The 23,271-nt window shown below is 51.1% G+C and overlaps 7 protein-coding genes across 7 annotated transcripts; 3 read left to right on the top strand and 4 right to left on the bottom strand.

Annotated features, from left to right (window-relative positions):
* Window positions 1-6,654: 6,654 nt before the first annotated feature.
* On the bottom strand, window positions 6,655-8,528 carry GGS23DRAFT_562695 (uncharacterized protein). Its single transcript, XM_051516042.1, has one exon. It carries the CDS (start codon window positions 8,277-8,279, stop codon window positions 6,975-6,977), a length of 1,305 nt encoding a protein of 434 aa, XP_051372761.1. The 5' UTR covers window positions 8,280-8,528; the 3' UTR covers window positions 6,655-6,974.
* Window positions 8,529-9,899: 1,371 nt separating this feature from the next.
* On the bottom strand, window positions 9,900-10,251 carry GGS23DRAFT_595700 (zf-CSL-domain-containing protein; the record flags this gene model as incomplete). Its single annotated transcript, XM_051518358.1, has 2 exons — window positions 9,900-9,956; window positions 10,051-10,251. The coding sequence occupies 2 exons, from the start codon at window positions 10,249-10,251 to the stop codon at window positions 9,900-9,902; spliced, it is 258 nt and encodes an 85-aa protein (XP_051372760.1).
* Window positions 10,252-11,005: 754 nt separating this feature from the next.
* GGS23DRAFT_595699 (ABC transporter transmembrane region 2) lies at window positions 11,006-13,291 on the top strand (the record flags this gene model as incomplete). The annotated part of the gene is made up of 3 exons (XM_051518357.1): window positions 11,006-11,515; window positions 11,583-11,798; window positions 11,885-13,291. The coding sequence occupies 3 exons, from the start codon at window positions 11,006-11,008 to the stop codon at window positions 13,289-13,291; spliced, it is 2,133 nt and encodes a 710-aa protein (XP_051372759.1).
* Window positions 13,292-14,744: 1,453 nt separating this feature from the next.
* GGS23DRAFT_562691 (uncharacterized protein) lies at window positions 14,745-17,365 on the top strand. Its single transcript, XM_051516041.1, has one exon. It carries the CDS (start codon window positions 15,396-15,398, stop codon window positions 16,953-16,955), a length of 1,560 nt encoding a protein of 519 aa, XP_051372758.1. The 5' UTR covers window positions 14,745-15,395; the 3' UTR covers window positions 16,956-17,365.
* Window positions 17,366-17,617: 252 nt separating this feature from the next.
* Window positions 17,618-18,335, top strand: GGS23DRAFT_595697 (uncharacterized protein; the record flags this gene model as incomplete). The annotated part of the gene is made up of 3 exons (XM_051518356.1): window positions 17,618-17,957; window positions 18,051-18,142; window positions 18,213-18,335. 3 exons carry the CDS (start codon window positions 17,618-17,620, stop codon window positions 18,333-18,335), a joined length of 555 nt encoding a protein of 184 aa, XP_051372757.1.
* A 481-nt stretch (window positions 18,336-18,816) lies between these two features.
* GGS23DRAFT_595696 (clathrin adaptor complex small chain) lies at window positions 18,817-19,509 on the bottom strand (the record flags this gene model as incomplete). The annotated part of the gene is made up of 2 exons (XM_051518355.1): window positions 18,817-19,308; window positions 19,441-19,509. 2 exons carry the CDS (start codon window positions 19,507-19,509, stop codon window positions 18,817-18,819), a joined length of 561 nt encoding a protein of 186 aa, XP_051372756.1.
* Window positions 19,510-20,167: 658 nt separating this feature from the next.
* Window positions 20,168-20,880, bottom strand: GGS23DRAFT_479766 (uncharacterized protein). Its single transcript, XM_051514291.1, has one exon. It carries the CDS (start codon window positions 20,640-20,642, stop codon window positions 20,175-20,177), a length of 468 nt encoding a protein of 155 aa, XP_051372755.1. The 5' UTR covers window positions 20,643-20,880; the 3' UTR covers window positions 20,168-20,174.
* Between the last annotated feature and the right edge of the window lie 2,391 nt (window positions 20,881-23,271).

Below are 23,271 nucleotides of genomic sequence, written 5' to 3'. Positions count from 1 at the left end.
ATGCCATTGCCCATTACACCATTACGACATATTTCCTCGCGATTACCAGCGTGGGTAAAACTGGGAGGGGAAAATGATGTGTTAAGCTGGTTTATTTAAAAGGCGTTAAGTTATAAACCTGAAGTAAATAAACACGAATACAAAACTTAGCCTAAGATGTTTAATAACTTAATAAACCAAGCTTTTAAAATCGGTAATAAAATCCAACAATCTTTATTTAACCTTTCTTTCATTAATATATAGATAAAGCGACGTATGAAATAAAAGCAAAGGGTATATAAATTAAGGGCAGCCTCATAGGTACTCGTATAAAATAAAACCTACTGTAACAAGGGGATATGCTTGGAATAGGTTTAATTTCAACTAATAATTCTATAGGGGGTCTCTTAGGTCCTTACTTCCCTCAAGTTTCCTAGTCTTATTTCTATACTAATATACTCCTGAGGTACCTCCGTACCTTAGTACCTAGGTACCTTAATACCGAAGTTATCCGTAACTTATCTAGGACTTTCCCTTAGTAGGTCGCCGAACGGCGACCTTAATGCCCGATATTATCCTCCTAACCTTTATAACCTAATTATTAGTATAAGGCTTCATTCCCGTATAATATTATCTCCCCTTTTCGAAGGAGTTCGTTTTTAAGCGCGGATTAAGTACCTAGGCTTCGATAGTTAATAGGTTTATTAAGGTTTTATTAATGGAATAACTTAACGGCTTCCTTCGTTCCTTCGGTAATAAAGTACTCCTATAGTTCCTAAGTCTAGTAACGCTTAACCGGCTAGCCTTCTTACTTTACTAAGTATTTAACGACTTTTCCGGTTTTAGCGGAATCTAATACCTTATTTACCTCGTAATCTTTTGCTTCGATCGGAATTACCTTTCGTAAGACCTAATTAAGGTTAGGTAGTTCCTAATTACTAGCGCGGTAGGGTTCGATAAGGAATACGTAAAAGGTATTATAAATATACTAGCCTTTCGGGAGCGTTAAGGTTACGGTAGTAAGCGAGACGACCTTTTAGACCTTAAAGGAACCGAGTATCTTTTTATTTATCTTCTTAGCCGGGCGTTTAGTCTTAATGTTACGGGCGTTTAATATAACGAGCTACCTTACTTCTAGGGGAAGTTCTTCTTTTCTATACTTATTTACCTATTCTTTTATCCGCTACCGCGCCTTCTTTAAATATTATTTAGCCTTATTATATACCTTAGTTATTTAGTAAATATAAAGATTATTTCCTAGATTCTTAAGGGTATTTAAAGGGGGGTTATATATTATTAGGTACTATCCGTAATTAACGTAAAAGGATAATATACCGGTAGCTATCGAAGCGGTATTATTATAGATAAATTCGGTAATAAGAAGTAAGCTTTCCTAGTCGCTTATTTCGTAATTTACGAAGGCGCGTAGGTATACTTTTAGGATTTAATTAAGTCTTTCCGTTTATTTATCCGTTTAGGAATAAAAGGCGGTATTTATTCTAGGCTTAATTTCGAGGAGCTTTAGGACGCCTTTCTATATATAGGAGGTAAATCGTAAGTCTCGATCGGAGATAATATTTAAAGGGATTCTATATAGCCGCTAGTAATTACGGATAAAGATAGGTATTAAGTCTTTAGCTTTTTTACCGTCCTTTTTTAGCGGAATAAAGTACGTTATTTTAATAAAGGGGTTTATAATAACCTATATAGAATCGTAGCCGTTAAATATTAGTAAGTCCGTAATAAAGTCTATCGCGATTATTTACTATGGTCGGTAATATAGTTCCATAGGCTATAATAGTCCGAACGGGGTATATCGGGGTACCTTATTTTACTAGTACTTACGATATTCCTTAACGAATTCCCTAACTATTACTTCTAGGTTAGGTTATTAAAAGTTTCGAGTAATAAGTTCTATGGTTTTATTTATATTTATATGTCCCGCTACTTTAATATCGTATTCCGATTTAATTATTTCTTATTATAGGTCCTTAGGTACCTAGAAACGGTTTCGTCGGTAAAGAAGGCTTTCTTAGAGCTTTATTTCCTTACCGAGTAATTTAATTAACTAGGCTTAATACTCCGGGTCCTATATAGTTATCGTTTTAACTTATTTAACGAACTCTAGGGTTTAAGCGGGTATTAGGATACTACTTAGTCGTACGCTAAAAAGTATTACCGTAGGTAAGCCTAAATTTTTTAAAAAATACTTTTCCTATAAAACCGTCGCTATCGGCTAGTCCTTAGCTCTTCCTTTTTTAGGGCGATATTATAATAATTTAAATAAAATATCGGCCTTTTTATTTTACTTCCCTAGACGGTAGTATATTATAAAGTAATACGAGGAGAGCTATTAAGCTTAGCGGGCTTATCGTCGATTTAATACTTTTACCGTAGTAAAGTACGTTAGGTTCTAATGGTTTAAATATACTTCTATTTAATGCTAAGTACCTTCGAAATAATATCGTTATTTCTCGAATACGTCGACGATTACTAGTAGTTCCTTATTATATATCTTATAATTTATTTCCGCTAGGATAAGTCGTTTTAAAAAAAAGGCTATTAGTTTTAGTCTTTCTTTATCGTTTTTTTACGAGAGGATAGCCGAAATAGTAAAGTCCGAGGCGTCGGCTTTAACGATCGGAACTCGATTAGGATCGAAATATATAAGTACCGGGGCTTTTATAAAGGTTTCTTTTAGTTTTTAAAAGGCCTTTTTTATTTCGATTTCTTATTTCCATAGCTTACGGTTTCCTTTATTAGCGCTAATAATTAGCCTAGCTATGCCTAAAAAGTTACGTATAAATTTACGGTAGAAGTTAGCGAATCCGATAAAGCTTTAGGAGTCCTTAAGTATAGCTAAGGTACGTTAATTAAGGATAGCTTTTACTTTATCTTTAAATATAGTAATATCCTTAGGACTTATATTATATCCTAAGAACTTAACTTCTTATATTCGCTAGGTATATTTCTTTAAGGCTACCGTTAAATGGTTTTCTATAAGCCGTTTTAAGACTTCTTTAATTAATTTGTTATATTTTTTTAACGTATCGGTATAGATTAGGACGTTATTTAAATAAGCGATAACTCCTACGTTTAAAAGGTCGCAGAAGATATGGTTTATTATAGCTTAAAAGGTAACGGGGGCGTTAATTAATCCTATAGATATAACCGTATATTCGTATAGCCTATAACGCGTTCTAAAGGCGGTTTTCTACTTATCGCCTTCCTTAATCCGTACTATATAAAAGCCCGATTTTAGGTTAATTTTAATAAACCATCGTACTATCTAGAATAGGTTCTATAGTTTATTAATTAGCGGGATAGGATATCGGACGGATATTATGATTTTATTTAATTCTCGATAATCCGCTACTAGTCTTAATACGCTAGGGTCCTTTTTATTTATAAATATTATAAATACGCCGCATAAGGCTTTAAATTTCCGGATTCTTCTTATAGTTATTATCTTATCGAGCTAAGGTTTTAAGGCTTTTAATTATCGCTTATTTATAGCGTATAGGGGTTCCTACGGAGGAGTAGTCCCTAGACGAAGCTCGATAACGTAGTTCTATAGTTATTAATTAAGGAACCGCTATTCCGCTTCTTTAGTTATAATAGGAACGAAGTCGCGAAATTATTCGGGTACTTATAACAAAGCGTCCTTTTCTCGCGTAATTCTTATACGGATCGGCCGGGGGCGATAATTCCGGCATTAAAGTAAGTTAAAATATAATCGTTCTTCCGTAAATAAACCCTAGGGAGGGTATTCCTTTATTTATTATTAAGGTAGGATAACGTCGACCTCTTCGTTTAATTTACTAACTTCTTAAGCGACGGGGTAGATATATTCATAGCTACGGAGCTTTATTTCGTTCGTATACTAAAGCCTTTCTAACGAAATCTTAATACCGTCGAATCTTATTAGGGTTCTTAGCTTCGAGCGTTAGTTAATAAAAAGGCGTAGTTACTTAACCTTAGCGGCGTTAATTAAAAGTACCTCGCTACCGGTATTTAGTAGGACTCGTAGGAAGTATTCTTTTCCTTAATGTTTTATTTATATTATATAAATAAGCCGTTTACCCGATCGGGGTTTACTTTAGTTACGCTAAGGGACTCGTAATTTCTTCGCTATTAGTATTACTTTCGTTACTTCTAGCGTTCCGGGTCGTTTCGTAGCCGTAATCTTTACGTTATCTTTATTACCCCTTTCTTTCGTTAACGCTTACGGGGGGGTATTTAAAAATCCTATTCTTTATCGGAATCGGATAGTTCTATAATACGAGGAAGAACTTCCTCTTATCGTATGGTAATATCGATTCTAGTCCTTTTATTAGGTAGTAGTTTTAGTTCCTTCCTTTCTTTTTTTCCCGATAAAACCTTCTTAGGTAATACGGGTAAGTCCCGTTCTTCTAAGTCCTTTTTAGCGAAATAAGTTAAGGTTTAGTAATTATTCCTTTTATACCGTTAATAAGCTTTCTTATCCTTCTTTCGCTAGTCGATTACGGCTTAGTTAATTCTAGCTAAAGCCTCTTTATTACCTATCTATCGTAAGTCCTTAGCCGGTACGGGTTTCTTACTTTCCTTACTTTTACGTTCGTTTACCGGTTAGCTTAAGCGGGAACGAGTCTTTATTACGGGTTACCTTTATTATTAATCCGCCTTCGTATATTCCTTCTACGAAGCGGACCCTCCTTTTCCCGAAATCCTTAGGTTAGTTATTATATTTTTATAGATTTAGCCGGCTTCCTTAATTACTTTAAGAAAGGCTTCGTTACTTTCGGGGATACTACTTAATCGTAAATAAACTAGCTTAATTATTTCGTCGGGTAAGATACGGGCGATATAATTTTAAAAGGTAATTCCGGATTACTAGACGACGTCGTTAAGATCTATAAGCTCGGTAAGGTATTAAGAGACGTTTTCTTAGTACTTAAGTTCCTATATCTTTTTAAAATTACGATATCGTTCGGCGGGGTCCTTAAATCGTTCTTAAAAGGCTTAGGAATATCCTATCTAAGTATCGACGACTATTAACCTCTTTACCTAGGCTAGTCGTTATTAATACTAGAGCTAGGCTTTCTCGGTAAATATCGATCCTATTTAATTAATCTTTTAAACGTTCCGGGTAAAACTTTCTTCGTAGGTCTTAAGATAGGACTTAACCTTAATTTACTATAGTCGAAATTTAACTAAGTCCTTATCGTTATAAGCCGTAGGCTTAATAAGGTATACCGGGTTAATCGTTACCGTAATATTTCGTCGATTATTTATAGCTTTAGTTTAGGCCTTAATTATACGTTCTTCAGCCGGGTCGAAAGGCTTTTAAGGTTCTTTATAGGCGCCCGATAAGCGTCGCGGCCTTTACGGGTTCCCGGATTCTAAGTCGTCCGAGTTATCGGAATCCCCTAGGTCTAGGGTATTCCGTAGGATCCTTAGCGGTTACGGTAGTCCTTACCCGGCTCCTCTTAATATAAAGGCGCCTACTACGGCGTTCTAGAAACGGGCTCTAACGCGCGTAGCGGTACGTTTAACCGCGGCGTCCTAAAGTACGCCGTTAGAAATAATCTCCTTTATTTTAACTTCGCTATTAATATATCGTCTTATAAATGCCGTCGTAAGGCGAGTAGCCGGTACGGGGATAAGTATTCGAGCCCTTTAGCTAGCTCCGGTTATAATAGATTCGATATCCGTTAATTTATTACTTAGTCGTCGCTATTAATATTCCTTAATTAAATTAACTACGTAAGCCTTAAGATCGTTCTTAATTAATTAAGTCTTTTCTTTTATAGCCCCGGGGATAAGATATTCCTTACTAAGGATTTCGTTAATCTATTTATTCTTTTACGTAGCTTATAAGTTAACGTCCGTTATTAATTTATTATATTCTTCGCGTAATTAAACTAAGGCCCGTTAGTTCTAAAGGGCGGCGTCTTTAAGCTAATTTACGGCGACGGTTCGTACTTTATTTTATCGGGTAAACTTAACTACCGTTTCCTATACGTTTTAAGCGAAATAAGTATTTTATTCTACGACCTACTTCTAGAACTCGTAGATCTATATCTTCGTAGTTCGGATACCGGTTACTTATATAGCCGTAGTAATTTAATAAAGCTATCGTAATTATTTATATTATTCTTTTAGGATCGTATTTTATCGGTATCCTATATCGACTTAGTTAATTAATATTATTAGGCTTTAATATACCTATTCCATTTATTTATATAAATCTACGATTTACTACGGGGAATTACGTATAATTACTCCTAAATTCGCGATTTCCGGCGTATTAGCTATAACTACCTCGTATTTTTAAGGCTAATATACTACGAGGGATTTATCGGTTAGTTCGGGGGTCGCTTCTAGCTAAGGCGCCGGAAAGGTTCGCTATCGTTCGGCGTTCTTCGCCTTTAATTTTATTATTATTACTTTTAGCTTATTAATCGTAGTTACTATCTAAGCTACTTCCGCTATAGAAACCGACGCTAGCCCTAAGGTAATAATCCGCGGAAATAAGAACGCCTATGGCTTTTTCGTAAAGGGCTTAGGTTAATCTAATAGTAATAATACCGAGGCGGCGGCTACGTATAACGCAGGCTTAGGCGTAGGCTTCTTCTATTATTAACTTATATTAAGGTTATAAGGGTAAGAGTAATATAGAATTATTTATAATAAGGGGATATACTTAGAATAGGTTTAATTTTAACTAATAATTCTATAGGGGGTCTCTTAGGTCCTTACTTCCCTTAAGTTTCCTAGTCTTATTCCTATGCTAATATACTCCTAAGGTACCTCCGTACCTTAATACCTAGGTATCCTAATACCGAAGCTATCCGTAGCTTATCTAGGACTTTCCCTTGGTAGGTCGCCGAACGGCGACCTTAATGCCTGATATTATCCTCCTAACCTTTATGACCTGATTGTTGGTGTAGGGCTCCATCCCCGTGTAACACCTACCGTATAACAACTTCCGCTCAGATTTAAAAAAGGATATCTCAACTTATCTGTGCCTCTTCCCGCTTGTACTCTTCTAGCTGCTTCAGCTTCTTAGCCACGAAGAGCTCGATTTCTGGAGACTCGTTCTGGTCCAGAACCACCGGGCCGCGCAGATTGTACTCGTAGATGGCACTGGCGTCCAAGGGGTTCCTCATCGCGAGGTTGAACCAGAAGCGCTTGGTGTCCCACGACTCCCGCATCTTGGCCGACAGGCTCGGATATTGACTGTCCGGCGAGGCCGTCTCAGCGCGCTGTACCGCGGCGAGAAATTGCTCCATCCTGCGGGTGAATAGAGTCTCGAGCTCATTCATCTCCGGGGAGCGCCCGACGGGTGGTTCACGGAGCAAGAGCCATGGCGGCACGTCGTAGGCATACTGAGCGGGCATGGCATTGATGAACTCGAGGTCGACTACCGCCGTGATCTGCCACGTGTCTGGGTCGGCAAGAATATTGGTGGGATGGAAGTCGTCTATATAAAGAAAGTAGCCTTCTTCTTGGTCGCAATACTGTGGGATCAGCTTAGCAAGGCCTTGACAAGCCGCGAGGTGCCGCCGGGCGTCCTTTGCGTCGTAAACCGCATTCCGCTGGGTCGAGAGGCGAACCCGATGGTAGTGCGCAACAGCGTTGAAATAGTCGCTCGCCTTGTCGAACGGCCCGTCGGGGAAGGCACTGGCAGGAGTACCAGTGATGGTGACCAGCTCGTTCATGTCGTAGGTCAATGGTCGCCTAGAGACTGCGGTTTCCCCAATAGCTCCAATGCGGCTGAAGGGAAGGCGAGAAAGCTGAAGCATGAGGCTGGCGATCTGGTCGTAGACAAAGGTGAGCTTCCTCTCGTCGATAGCTGGGTCGAGGACAGGTGGGTCTTTCTCTGGTACTGTAGGATCCCCCATGAGGGTGTCGAGCGGGGTCCCCTCTATGAATTCCATGATGATGAACGGCCCCAGCTGGGATGGACTGACGTCCGCCGGGCCCCAGGCAAGCACGCGCGGGACAGGAATTGTGGTGTGCGTGTGAATGTAGCCAAGTACCATCACCTCGTTGGTGACCTTCTCCTCGAGCCAGGGCGTATATACTTGCCCGGGGAAAGGGAAACGAATGAGGACCTTGGATCCATCGCCGACATTCCTCACAACGAAGCTGACATTGAATGACCCCTTCTTAATACCGGCGAATTTTGCGTCGTGACTCCAGCCCAGGCGAGAGGCGACGAACTGCACGATATTGTCCCTTGCTGAGACGAACCGCTGGACGAACTCTCGTTTTTCGTCTACGTTTTTTCGGTCGAGGATCTCGTCGTAGCCCATTTTCACGTCAGTATCTAATAAACCAAGGAGCCGAAAATTGATGTCTTATAACAGAGAAGAGCTATAGAGGGAAACAGAGCGAGAACGGAAGCTTTGTGCCACGGGCCGACGATAGAAGAAGACGAACTGCCCCTGAGGACGACAGACGGGGGGACACGGCCCCTTATGCCTGGGCGCTTACCCAGATACGTTTCGTACCAGTCCCCCCGCCTCCGTGATGTTAGGAACCAACACATTTTTCGATGTACCAACGAGACCCAAGTGAGGTGAGGGGAAGGCGCCACCCTCGGACGAACCAGCATCTGAGGAAGTCACGTGACCAATGTCGGTTAGGCAAGAAGTAAGTCGGCGACGACTCGTCTAAGTCGGTACCGACTCAGGCCAAGAAATCCTCGACGTACAGAGGGAGGAGAAGTACAAGAAGAGAGAAAGTATTCCTAGATAGAAGCAGCCGTTACCCGCATCGGCGACGAGGGAGCGGCCGCAGCACTCGAGATGTAGGTGGGCAGAGGTTGTAAATGATGCCTGTTGCCACGTAAATTGCAAAGAACGAAAGGAGAGGTTCGCGGAGTGGCGGTGGCGTAAGCCCGACCTTTTGTATATTGATGGTTTATCTAGCTTATATCTAAGTAGGGCGGCGGTTCAACATCTCAACCCCCACTGAGTTGAGCATCAGAGAAGTGCTCCTTTATCGTGAACAGTCGCATCGTATGCTTAGATCAACTGCACAAGATAACCTAAGCGAACTTGAACTCAAGCGAAGAACGGCACGCAATCTCCGAATATACTTAGTCGATTAGAAGAAGAAGAAGAAGAAGTATATTTTACGTCTTCTTCTTTTAGAGTTGATTAGTACGCGCACCTCAAGATCACACTCGATCTTGAATACTATCCGGCTAGCACCCGATGAGCCTCGGATGAACTCGCCTTCACCTAAGCTCTACCCAAGGGGATGCCGCTGACTGCCTGAGGCGTAAACGCGCTCTGGAAGTTACAAGGACGGATTCTCTTCAGGGAGGTATTGCCTAATGGTAGCGGGCGGGCACTAGTATGTGCCGTTTCTCGTCTTGTGGGCGTCGAGCTAGTAAGGGCAAAAAGCTAGCTATGCCTATTGGCCCATAGACGCTACGGATTCTTCCCGTGGTCCGCTTACTTAGCTGTCCGTATACCACATATTTGCATGAACCTGCGGCTCGAGGAACTTTGATTTGCGATTGAGCATTGGCGCTGGGCACGACCGGTGAGCCCGACGCTATTGATCAGTGTAAACCCTACACTCCTACTCCGAGAATAGAGACGATCGTCGCTAAACTTTGATGGGCGCTCATGCTCGAATCCCGTACTTCCTAACATTGGCTGTGCTCGCAATAGTAACCTGGTTGCCACCCTGCGCCGATACGCGAACAGGCCTGAGAACGAGACGACCGGCCGGGCACTGCGAGAGGGTGTCGCGCGAACAGATTGATTCCCTCCGTGCGAGTTTGATGCACCACAAAGCCGCCTTCGGGGCCTCGCCGGTGAGGCTCTTTCAGCTTTGTGAATATAGTTGCGAAGACATCATTGCCCTACCGAGCTCTACACCCCGCTGCGCCGCGCTTATCCATGTCGAGTTGCGGATCTTCAAGCGGCGATAGGAACTGAAGTGGCAGGATCGGAGTCGGGCTTCCACAAGTTGTCCTGATTTCCCCGACGCCGGTCAGCGTATGCCCGCGAACAGGGAAGGGGAATGCGGGGGATTAAAAGCGCAGACGAAGTAAATAGACGAACGCACCTGGTCGTATATTACCCGTATCATCAAGCTACAGCTCGGGCAGACCGCAATATCGGTTTCCTCGTCCTGGAGGTCGGCGAGCGCGATCTCGAAGCGGTCGCCGCACGGGCAGGGGTAGTGGTAGATCTGTAGAGTCTCGTCGAAAGTCATGTCCTCGATCTCGACCTCGTCGTAGACTGCGATTTCTTCATCATCCGCCATCGCGAAGGTTTGTCAGATCGGACATGAGGGTTTCACGCGGTTCTGTGATGGACAATTGCCACTTTGTAGGACTCGGGTTGCAGACTGGTGCAAAGAAGAAAAAAAAAAGGAATCTTGGGGGTGACGTCGCCACCTTTGAGGCAGTAATGGCCTGGGTACCTATATGTACCTAGAGAGCCTCGCGCTTGGCACGGAACAGGGTTACTTGCGCTGCATCGCCAGAATTAGATACCTAAGGCAGTGAGTCTACCGGCCACAGCGCCACCCGAAGTACCTACCTGTACCCCGTAGTAATACATCCCACATCCCGTTAACTGCATCCTCCGCTTGGCTGATCGATCGATCACATGCTAGCTCATGTACCCAGAACGTCACCAGCAATTACGGCCAAGGGCATTGGTCGTCGCATTTCCGCCGAGGAACCCTCAACCTCCCTAGGTTCCCGAGCTCTCACTCCTTACTACATTCATTCCTCCCGCCGCATGAGCCGTGCCAGACTCGGAACAAGGTCGAGCTCCGACTCATCATACCTTCAGCGATGTAATTGCGACAATCCCCATTGTACAATTCCGATCAGCGTAATTGATGTTTGGTTTTCTGCTGTCTCATGGGCCGGTCTCGTGTTCGTTCGCATCGGGTAAGACGAGTAGATAGGACGTGAGACGGCCGCCTCCTTAGGCTCGACTCGACTCGACTCGCCTCGCCTCGCCTCGGCTTCGACCACGCCCTCCGAATCCTAATACTGTCGCACACCATGGCGGCGCAGTCCAAGCTTGCTCTCCCCGACCGGTCAATCAAGAGCGTCATCGCACAGCTCACCAAGCTGTATGTGTCGAACCGGACCCGGATCTCCCGCGCCGTCTACCTTACCCTTCTGGTTGCGCTCGTGAACCGCGTCCGGAATGCCGTCTCTGAGCAGAAGGCTGCGTCCGCGCGCGAGGCGGCCAAGCGCCAGTCGGGCACGACCTCGGTAGACGAACCCGACGCTGCCACCAAGAAGAAGCGGGTTGAGCTGAACCGCGAGTTCTTCAAGTCCCTGCTGAGACTTCTGAGAATAGTAATCCCTGGCGTACGGACCAAGGAGACCCGACTCATCGTCAGCCACAGCTTCTTCCTCGTCGTGCGAACGCTTATCAGTCTCAAAGTCGCCGAGATGGACGGCGCGATCGTCAAGGCCCTCGTCAAGGGAAACGGGAGGGAGTTCCTCACGAGGATAGTGTGGTGGATGCTGATTGCTGTCCCCGCGACCTTCACAAATTCAATGGTGTGTGGCCGAATCCAGAGCATTATTTGCTGATGAAGAGCCGTCGAACTAACCGCCGTGCGATCAGTTGTCGTATCACCAAGCCGAATTGTCCCTCCGATATCGAACACGGCTGACCCAGTACATACACGACAAGTATCTCTCTCAACTCACGTTCTATGGCATATCCGCCCTAGATGACCGGATTAAGAACCCGGATCAGCTCATCGCAGTCGACGTCGCCAAGTTCTCTAATAGCTTAGCTGAGTTGTACAGCAACCTGGCCAAACCTATGCTGGATATGGTAAGAGCCCATGCGTATGGCAGTGGTGGTTATGAGCGGAGGAGAGGGATATAAGAGAAGTAAGACTGCTGACACGAAATATCTAGACCATCTATACCTGGTCGTTATCCAACAGCGTCGGCGGTGAGGGCGTCATGTTCATGTCCCTACTAGTGCAGCTCTCGGCTGCCGTCATGCGGGCCTTGACACCTCCGTTCGGCAGATATGTGGCGGACGAAGCGCGGCTCGAGGGTGAATTCCGATTCCAGCATTCGAGACTCATCGACCACAGCGAGGAAGTGGCACTGTACTACGGTCACGAGGCGGAGAAGGACACGCTTGACAAGGGCTACTTTACGCTCATTAAGCATGTGAATTACATCCTCCGTCGACGATTCTACCACGGCTTGATGGAAGACTTCGTCATCAAGTATTTCTGGGGCGCTCTGGGCCTCATGCTCTGCAGCATACCCGTCTTCTTCAAACTGCCCGGCCAATTGGCTGGCACGTCCAGTATGGGGGACCGGACGGAATCGTTCGTCACTAACAGGCGGATGTTGCTAAGTGCATCCGACGCTTTTGGGCGAATAATGTTTTCCTACCGCGAGATCATGGAGTTGGCGGGCTACACGTCGCGGGTTGCGTCGCTATTAGACGTCATGGACGACATCCAGGCCGGTCATTTCGAGAAGAAGCTCGTCTCGAGCTCGGGCACGGAGGACAACGAGGCGGTATTGAAAGGTCGAGGAAAAGTGGTGGAGAGCAAGGATATCGAATTTATCGACGTGCCGATTATCTCGCCCAACGGAGATGTCTTGGTTAGGGCGCTCTCCTTCTCGCTCAAACAGGGCGAGCATCTCCTCGTCGTCGGCCCCAACGGATGCGGGAAATCAAGTCTGTTCCGAATTCTGGGGGGGCTGTGGCCGGTGTACGGCGGCACCGTCTACAAGCCGCCATTTACGGACATCTTCTATATCCCGCAACGTCCCTATCTATCGCGTGGAAGTCTCCGACAGCAGATCACCTATCCCGATAGCCTGCGGACGGTGCGGGCTCGCGGGGTGACGGACGCGCAGCTCCTCGAGATTCTCAAGATCCTGTCGTTGGAACACCTCGTCGAGCTGTACCCGGAGGGCTGGGACGCGGAAGCGGAGTGGCGCGACGTGCTCTCGGGCGGCCTCCAGCAGCGGGTGGCGATGGCGCGGCTGTTCTACCACAAGCCGCGGTACGCGATCCTGGACGAGTGCACGAGCAGCGTGACGCTCGAGACGGAGAAGGTCATGTACGACAACGCGAAGGCGCTGGGGATCACGCTGATGACGGTCAGCCACCGACGTAGCCTGTGGAAGTACCACAGCCGGATCCTGCAGTTCGACGGGCAGGGCCACTACGTGTTCACCAAGCTGGACGCCGAGAGGAGGATGAAGCTCGAGGACGAGAAGGAGGACCTCGACGTGCTGCTGCGGCAGGTGCCGGAGATCGAGAGGAGGATCGGCGAGCTGACGGCCGAGTAGGCGAGCGGGCACGCACGACGACTACTAGTTTAGGGAGGGAAAGCAAGGCGGGGAGAGGGCAACAGTTGTAGAGATACCGGAACAGCCATATTTACGATGTACACATACTGGCGGCGGGCGGTAATATAGCATCACGGCGGTCTCGCCTTAACGGGGTGTTCATCAATTGAAATACAGGTAGTAAGTGGCTGAGAGATGGACCTACGAGTGCCGAACCGAGTCCAGTGGGCTCGGTGCACCTGCGGAAACGAAGCATTTGTATTGTCAGCATACACCGGAGATCCTGGCGAGGATATCTGACACACCACATCTGTCACAATGCGTTGTTTGTCACCTTATCCACGCCTTGTATTCTTTCTCTCTTTGTTTGAGGTTGGAGGAGTGGCTCTGAGGACTCGGTCCATACATACATCGTATTCCATTGAAGAAATGCCCCGTTACATTCTTGCTGCTCTGTAAGTACTGGATGGGCTTAGAGCGCTTCTGTTGGGTTACCTAGCCTCTTCTTGTTGGCTTCACCAGCAGCCAGTTGGCAATGCCAATTGGCCGCAAGGGGAGAGAGAGATGGCTGAGGCGAATTCGCCAAGCAGGGAGGGCTCCAATCCAGGGGTGGAGTGCCACTGTTGCCCTATAAAAAAGAGCCCTGAGATCGGGTCGGTCAGGTACCTAACGTCTCTAACGAATGGCGCCAGCCTACCTATTTGTTAGAGACGTTAGGTACCGCTTAATGAGGCATGTACCTGGTAGGTTGTCTACAGGCAGCTCCTATTGTGCGTACCTTAGGTACCTATACGCGGGGTACCTCCCTAAAGGCATCGGACCGGGCTCGATGGACGATGGCTTGAATGGAGGTAGGTATTAGGTTAAGTAGATGGAGATATACGGATGTCGGCGTGCCGTGCCAACCGAGCCTGTCCCAGGTCAAGTTGGTATCAATGGAGCTGGACCCGGCAACATCTCCGAAGTCAACAACCACCACACGACCACCACACAGCTGCAGCCTCTCTCTCGCCCACAGCTCAGCTCAGCCCCCTTGCGGTGACGAGTCCACACCATTTTCCCTCAACACCCAGCTCCCGGGACCCGCGGCGTCTCGACTGACACCGCCGTCCGTCCATCTGTCCCTTACCCGCCCATTCCAGTTGCGCTCTCCTACGCTCATTTCTAGGTCCAATCAGCTACGCAAATCCGGCCAGAGCACCGCTCATCGGGAGGCGTTTGAAGCAGGAAATATCCGACGTGACGCCAAGACGACATCCCCCGTATACACCTGTCTGCATAACGCATAACTGACATCCCGGGCACCGGATACACCACCAGCAGGCCCGTTGACTGACTGCATGTTGACATCTCAGCCTCCACTCTCCACTCTGGCCTGCTCCTGGTTCGTCTTCTGCCTGTTCTTCCTCGTGGCCGCCCCTGGCGTCCCTGCCTGATTTACTGATTATATTTAGATCCCCTCCAGCCCAACCTGAGGGGAGCACCGCCGGGTCTTGCGTTGCCAGAGCAGTCTTTCTCTCTAGTTCCGGGCTAGAGTTGGCTTGATAGAATCGGAACTGATTCCATCCTCCACATAAACGTCACTAACACCCCAAATCTGTCCTGGAGTGCCCCTGGACGTGCCTCATCTTTCTTTCCTTTTCCCTCTTCCGATTTCGTCTCTGCCAACCACGTCCCCTCCCCCCCCCACACACACCCGCAGGGGAGGGAGGCTTCTTTATACCGACATTGACCGCTACCCTAATTTTCCAGTCACTTGCGGAATCTGGCAAATCTTCAAGTATGGGGGAAAGCGTCGAGGCTCGTTCCCTTGCCTCGCTTAACTACCTGGCCGGCAACCCTCCTAAGTATCCTAGAAAGCCAAATGAGGAAAAGCAGGATCCCGTCACGCTATATATCTCGAGGGTGCCTGGCACGAGAGGTAGGCCAGGAAAACAGAACCATCGACTCCGTGCAATCTAACATATAGCTCCTAGACATAATCCTCTCGACGCAGAAACCACAGGTGAAGAATGTGACGGCAGAAGATGTGGCCAGTTCGCTGTATTACGTTCACGTGGACAACCTCGAGGATGCCACTCTTGTGTCATCTACAAGCCAAGTCATGCCGCCTGCCCTGACTCCTAGAACGAGCGGGGAGAGCTCACGATCTGGCAATCTGATCCCGAGGAAGCCGGTGCCCGGCTCCTCAAACCTAGCATCGTCGCGATTAAACGAGGTCGTGCCGCCGCCTATCCCCGGAAAGGAAAATCAAGGCCCCGGCGGCCCGGCTCAGACGACGCTACGATCTCCAGCATCTCCGACCGAGCCGGCACCATTACCCTATCAAAGAGCTACGAGTTCGCAGCCGGAAACACCGCCGGGGCCTGCTCAACGGGTGCCTCTAGGACCTAGGCTTGCGACAGCGGATTCTTTAGAGAGGCATCCCCCGCAAGCACTGGGCCATGGCCGGGCGCCGAGTTATCCGTCAAGGCCGCCGCCACTTCCCCCGAGACATAGCGAACTACCGGTATCACCGCCATTTACCGATCCGCTTTCTCCCACTTCCAACGAGGGTCGATCGCCGTCACCTACGAAAGTACGTCCCTTCACGCCCTTCTCCCTAACGCTAATCCGGAGAGACCCGAGTTCGGGACAGCAGTGGAATGTCGGAAAGGTTGCATCTCTTCGACAGGAGAACCCGGACTCGCTCACCAACGACGAAAAGTATCACCAAGCCCTCTGCCCTTCGGTTGTCGTGCACCTGGAGGCCTCGGGATACGCCAAGTTCCGCGGCATGCCGACTAACCCGAACACAGATATGAGGGACCTCAGAGAGATCAGGGCTAGCCTGGATTTGCGTCCCGGAAGCGCGTCATCTTCTGCCACGCGGTTGCAGATGCTAGAGTCCCTCGGACCTCAGACGGGCTCGAATGCGTTCGAGCGTCAAGTTGTGATGGCCTATTCGAAATCATTCGCTGCCAACTTGCGTGACAAATTTCATCAGCATCGTCGTCATCGAAGCTCGACGGATGAGGATCAACCGGGCTCGCCAACCCCCCACCATCAGTACCACGATCGTAGCGGCAGCACGGCGTCAGCGGGCTCGTTTGGCGGCGACCTCGACGGTGAGGCTCCGGTGTCTACGCAGCCGGCGTTGGGCCTCAAGCCCCGAGGCTACATGTTCTATAGCCCGTGGGGCGGCCGGTGCCAATTCCTGACGGGCAACGCCGGCCGGAGTCTCAAGTGCCGACACATCCTGCCGACCTACGGCGGCGGCGTGTTCAACCCGCTCGTCGACGGGGCGGAGGCCGGCGAGGGCACGCACAAGGCCAAGGCGTACGCCGTCAGCGAGCTACGGTTCAGCTTGCCTAGCGGCGAGCTGTTACACGCCGACAAGCGACCGCCCGAGGGAGGCGTCCGTGCAAGAGACCAGCTGCAGGGCCAGCTCAACAAGGTGATCCAGAAAGCACAGCACGGCCTAGGCTATGACGATGACTATGACGACGACGACGACTGGCATTTCGACCTGAGCCTCGGGCGCGAGAAGGCGGGCGGCGGCAACCGCGGCAAGAGGGCTAAGATGGGGAAGCTCATCGTGTTCGACGAGGGACTGAAGATGCTAGATCTAGTAGTCGCGGCGAACGTCGGGGTCTGGTGGACGGTCTGGGAGCGGATGGCCTAAGTGCGGAGATTCGTCTTTCTACAATATCGATCGATGGAGCCTGTCGAGCGCGGCGTTCCGGTTGTGATGGTTGTGGGAGGTGAGGGCGAAAGAAAAAAGAAAGAAAAAAGGAGAACGAAACTGGAAAGGAAGTGATGATATCTGCATGGAAACGGGGAGAGGCCTGGGCTGCCTGGGTTAATGGGATGGATTCATGAGTCTATGACACATACGACCGATCGATTTACACAGGAAGATATTCATACTACCAGCTCCTGTAGATGGTCCACATGAGATACCAGGGGGCGGCGGGGAATTCAGGCCCGGAGTCGCTCTGACGAAATAGGAGACGCGTTGCATTTATCGAAGTGTTCTTGATTCGATTGGTGACTACTACTGATATACAGATATTACCTGCATATGCCCTTACAACGGTAGGAGGCGGTGCGGCTAGTTTGCATAGCAGCGACCAGCCACAAGCCACATATAACTCCCACTCCAAGCTAAGCTTCTCTTCGTTCTCCATCGTCTCGCGTCCCGCCATCGCCCGATTTTGAGATGCCCTTTTCCTCCTTCTCCTGCTCCTCTCCCTCCGCCCGCCTCCTACAGCCCCGGAGCCCCGATCCGAGCGCCACGCACTTCCTCCGAACGCCGTCCTTGCCGTCCCTCGCCCACGGCCACCCATGATCCCGACGCGCGGCCTGCGGGCCTCGCAGAGCCTGGCGGGGCCGGGGCGCGTGCGCGGCCGGCCGGTGCCGGTGCTGCCGGCGCGCCTGCTGCGCAACACGCTGCCGCCGGAGCCGGCGGCCGGCGGGTACCCGGTGCCGCCCGAGACGACCCGCCGCGCGCCGCTGCTGCCCCCCCGGTACACGCCCAAGAAGGTGTGGCCGCCCGACTTCTCGCGCCTGTCGGAGCGCGAGCAGTTCCGCTTCGAGCGCCGCTACAAGCGCCGCGTGCTGCTCGCGACGGCGCGCCCGCGCTGGGACCGCGCCGTGCGCCTCGCGCAGTGGGCCTGCATCGTTGGTGCGTCTCGCCTCCCTCTGTCTCTCTCTCTCTCTCTCGTACCAAACGAGTCCCTGGCTCGAGGGGATGCGCGTGCGCGGGCTGACCACACAGCGCGCGCGCGCGCGCGCGAGCGAGCAGGATTTCTCGTCTACATCGTCCTGTTCTTCGACGCCGGCGAGGGCCGCGAGCAGCCCTTCCAGGGGGTACGTATTCCCGTCCTCGTTTTGTCTGCGGACTCGCTGCGCGGTCGAGCTTAACCACCCCCCCGTGCAGATCCGCGACCAGTTCTGGGAGCTCTTCGCCGCCTTCTCGCCCGAGCAGCGGTACGTCCGGCGCGCAGACCCGGCTGGCGTCGAGGCCGCGACGGGCTTGAAAGCCGAGCAGCGGCAGCGGTAGCCTGAGACGCGGCCTTTTTCATCGCTGGCCTTGCCTGTATACTGCCTGCTACTACTCCTACTCCTACTACTGGTGCTACTACCACTACATAAGACCTGACACGACACGACATATGACGGGCATATGGGCGGAGTTTTAACTTATTCTTTATTGATGACGAGAGGCTTTGTTGTCAAGGGTATGGAGACGAGGGGTCTACCCCCGAAAGTCGTGTAGTGGATCTTGATTTGAAATTACGTTTTATCGTGGCGTTGTAGCTGTATATATGACAACCAAATCCCCCGTTCTCATCGAGAGACGACAACCCGTGGCTCGTGAGTGATGATAGATAGACACCGACGCTGGGTATGCTGATGCCTTTGCTTACGCCATGCCATCCCGTAGCCACGCGCTCCGGCAGAAAATAACCATCATGATAATAACAATAATACTACGGCAAACAAGAAACGCTGGCAGACAAGGCCGCCAGGGCCACTAAGGCTCAGCGGCCGGGCCAGACGAAGCCGCCGGCGACGCCGAGGCCGGGGACGGCGGCGGAGGCGGAGCGGGACTCGTTGACGGGGCGCTTGGCGACGGTGCCCTGGGCGCGGACGCCGTCGACGATGCGGTCGAGGGCGGTCTCGACGACGACGCCGCCGACGACGATCTCGGCGAGGGCGGCGTGGAGGGTCTCGAAGTTGAAGATGAGGTCGAGCTCGCAGACGTTCTCGAAGAGGCGGTCGAGGGCCTCGACGTAGACCTGGACGAGGTCGAGCAGCGCGAGCGGCGACTCGGTCGCCGTCGAGATCACGATGAAGTACAGCGTCGCGTAGTGCCGGTACGTGACCAGCGACGGCACGTCGTTGGCCTGGTCCGCCGCCGAGCCCGCCGGCGCGAGCAGCGGCGGCAGCGGCAGGAAGTTGCACGCCCCCTCCGGCCGGTTCGACACCAGCGTGAAGATCTCGGAGATCAGGCGCTGCTGGATGCTGGTCTCCTGCGAAGGGGAGGGGGGAGGGGGGAGGGAAGCGTGAGCGGCGCGGACTGGTTGGAGGTGCGGGAACGAGGATGGATGGTGGGGGGGGGGGGGGGGGGAGGAGATGGCTCCTTGTGACGGGGCGCTACGTACCAGTTGGGTGTAGAATTTGGTCAGCCGGGGCTGGCCCTGGTTGTTGAAGATCAGGAAGGCGTTGATCATGGCGGGCTGGTGTGTTGGGCGGGAGGCATTGGCGAGAGAGGGACCGACGAGGGAAGGGATGGAGTGTTGAGCTGGAAGGGTTAGAGAAGTTGATAGGAGGCGGAGGCGGAGTGGTGTAGAGGTGTCTGTCTGCAATATACCTAGTTAGGTCATCAGCGTGCGGGATGGCGGGGCCCTGGAGAGGCTGGGGGGGGGTGTGGTGGGGCACGCCGATATGCCGACCCCTAAATATTATTACAGGGGGCATCTTTACACACATCAGCCCAACTCCTCCCTTGTATCTCACCCAGCGCACTAACAGGGTGGGAAGAGATACAGGGGACCAGTTGGGCTGGTGCGTATACTCGATTATAATCGACGGGGGACATCACACAGTTGGCGCAGTTGGACAATTGAAGAGCCAGTGGTATATTAAAAACAAAATCGAGAGAGCTACAGAACGTGGGGGGGTATAACGATGCGAGAGTGCCCAACCAGGACCTATGACCGAAACGCCGATGCTACCGCCACCGCCGTCATAGGCGGCGTTTCAAAATTCCCATTCCAACCTAACTCCGCTCATAACCATCATGCGTGCCCGTCCATCCATCGGAATCCATCCATCCAATCGGTACCGTCTTATTTCATACCACGTCGATGCAATCAATGCTGAAAGAAATGCCCCGTCACAACAAGTACAGCCCGGCGGCGGAGAAGACGACGAGCCCCATGACGGAAGCGTCCAGCACCGGCCGTTCGGGGGCCGTAGCCGTCCGCGGGCCGGGCGCGCGGTTATGGAGGAGCGATGACGTAGGGTAGGGAGAAGGGGGGGCGGCGGAAGTAGAGTGGTTGGCGGCGGTGCCGGCGAAGTAGTAGGCCGCAGCATCCGACCCCGACACGAGAGCCGGGGCTTCGACGGGCAGTCTGACCGACGACGACGGCGACGGCGAAGATTTGGCACTATTGTCTTCGAAATGGGGGCGGAAAGCGTCGGTGCGAGCGGCAACCGCCGACGCTGCTGCCGCCCTACATATCGGGATGTACTTGGCCTCCGAGAGGGCCGAGTGTGCGGGTGAGAGAGCGTGGACGGCGCGGGCGTTGGAGGCCGCGAGCAATAGTGCGGCGAGGGGGTTGACGACGCTGGAGACCCGCATTTCTGCTCCTGCGTACGACAGTGATGCTACTGTTGACGACGATGTCTACGACTCTGGCGCCACACAATAAGCCCCTGGGCTGGTCTTCCGTCGTCGCGCCGGCAGGCCTGAGGTGGCCCGTATGCTGCGTATCGTGTTTGGTTCGGTATCTGAGCGGACGAGGGGGAGCGAGGCGAGGCAAGGCAAAGTAATCTCAGGTCCGTAGAGGCCGGCGCAGAGTGGTGGAGGGAGAGAGCGAGCTCGACTGCGCCGGGGCCGCGGCGTAGGTATATACATGCAGCTCTCCTGAGGAAGGGCGGGAAGGTTGGCTTTACGTGGCTGAGGGGCTCTAGCTTTGGGACGAGACGGTGGTAGGGAGGAAGTAGTAGGTTGCGTACACATATGTATAGTATTTGGTGCTGTGTTAGGTTCGAGCGGACGAGGCTTCAAGGTATATCCGTGCGAGGTCTTTTAGCTTCTGACATGACCCGTCGTAGGTTACCGGTACCGATCGTGTGTGGGTATATGTGTGGGTGATGGCCGAGGCCATGTAGAGAGGCAGGCCAGACGGCTAGACGCAGCGGACAGGCACGGATAGGGGAGGGGAGGAGACGGTGGGTAAAGAAAGTGTTGTCGCAAGAGAGAAGATAGGGGGAGACGAGCCCAGATAACAGGGACTAACTCATACGGAGGATATACTAAGAGCATGGGATCGACCAGAGACAGAATGCGGAAAGTGGGAAAGCAGGCCAAAGAAAACTTGGGTACAGCCAGGTGGGAATCCATGGTATGTAGGTGTGGGACCGTGGACGAAACCGTTCAACGGCTCGTCGATACCCCTACCTTACCTACCTACCTCCTAAGAGGTATGTAGATACACACATGCCTACTACCTCCCACTTGATGGTTGTTGTATTACGGACGGGAATCATCTGCATCTACCTGTGTCTAGGTAGGATCGTAAGGTTGGTAGGTAGGTTGGTAGGTTGGTTTCGTCACAGGAAACAAGCACGTACCCACCTACGCATACGTATTCGTTCCCCTGCCCACCCCGCCGGCCTTTGTGTACGTGTTTCATCTGTTGTCGACTCGGCTCGCGGTTCCTTTCGCGGTAAAGTGGCTAGAGGTAGGTAGGTAGGTAGGTAGGTAGGTAGGTCGGTAGGTAGGCAAGTCGAAGGGAATGGCAGCTGGGATTCTGCAGTCGTGGATGGATAGCCGTAGTGGAACCGGCGAGATGCGACGGCGCCGGATTCCCAGGCCTGGGCGGGTTTGCCTTATCTGGCGCACCAGGAGCTCGAGCGCTGTGAGCGGCCGAGGCGCCTCAGACGAAGCCTGCTGATCCACAGGCAATCTCGACGTGCTGAGTATACAGCTTCACTCTAGCAACGAGAGCACGCCGGGCCTGGTGCAAGCATACGCTAAGTGCCTCCGTGCGGCATGCGCAGGTGTCGACTGACGAGGGGAAAATCGAAGTTAGCAGGTTACTGCGCCAGCCGGGGGGGGGGGGGGTTACAGGGGGAGGGGGGAGAGGCCAGCGTCTGAAACCGGTTGGAGGAGGGGGAAGAGCCAGTGTAGCACCACCCAGATCCAGCGAGGTAAAGGTACCTACCTACCTCTCTCCCGGAACGTGAGCATGCCACCCAAAGGTCGAGCAGAATGTCGACGACGCGAGCCACTTGTCCGCTCTGGAAAGATGTTAGGTACCGTAAGATGTGCAGGTATGAATATACCTTAGGTGGTATTCTTAATGCACTTGCATTCACACATGCGCTGCATGCTGCATGCATCTAGGTATACCTAGTATATGTGTGCGTACGTCTCTTCTTCTCTCCTCTCTGACGCCTCTGCCTGGGGAGCAAATATCTCCGCCGCTCCCCTCTCCCTCCTCCTACTACGCCCACACCTACCACACGCTGCTTCTACCGTCTCTCTCCCAGCATTCCCTCGGCCAAATGAAACGAAGCGATCACGTAGCCCGAGAGGGACCGGTCCTGTGCCCGCCTCGATTACTGTATGCCACCACGATGTTTCATAACGTCCGTAAGCACGATGTTTCGGTATGGGATGCCTGTGTAAGTACAACAACGCCCGACCTGCCTCTGGCGGCCGTGCCGAATCAGTGAGACACGCATCCATACCTACCTACATATCTGCGGCCTTCAGCTGATGCCGGCCGATCTATACACATACCTGCCGCAATCGGTCCCAAGTAAACATATCGTCGTCTCCCCGGCCACCCTATCAGCTGCCCCTACCGTCGTCGCCTACCCTCTGTCTCCCCCGGTTTTGTTGGCTCTGTTCTGCGCTGATATGGGAAACCCGCCGATCGCGCAGCCCACTTTAGTATTTTATAGACACACACACACACACACACACACACACATATACCTATATCATTTGCAGATTGGCAGTAATATGCAGCGGTGTTCCTTGAACTGCACTGGGTTACCTACTAATACAGCGCGGCGTGTGCAGCCGCTGGAGACGGCCTGGACCCTTTCTAACGACGGCGTGGTCGACCCGCTCGACCTGTCCTACTTCCAGCACCGTTGGTCGGTCTAGGCCCGACCGGTGTGTAGACATCTTTCGTGGATGCTATCAGAGAGAGCACCAGAGCAGAGAGCATCAGAGGCCGATTCCGCCCATATCC

This window comes from Durotheca rogersii (assembly GCF_024521655.1).
Source record: "Durotheca rogersii strain YMJ 92031201 chromosome Unknown GGS23scaffold_7, whole genome shotgun sequence".
In the NCBI taxonomy this organism is placed as follows: domain Eukaryota; kingdom Fungi; phylum Ascomycota; class Sordariomycetes; order Xylariales; family Xylariaceae; genus Durotheca; species Durotheca rogersii.
Note: the sequence above shows the minus strand (reverse complement) of the source record. Positions and strands in the feature narration are given on the sequence as shown.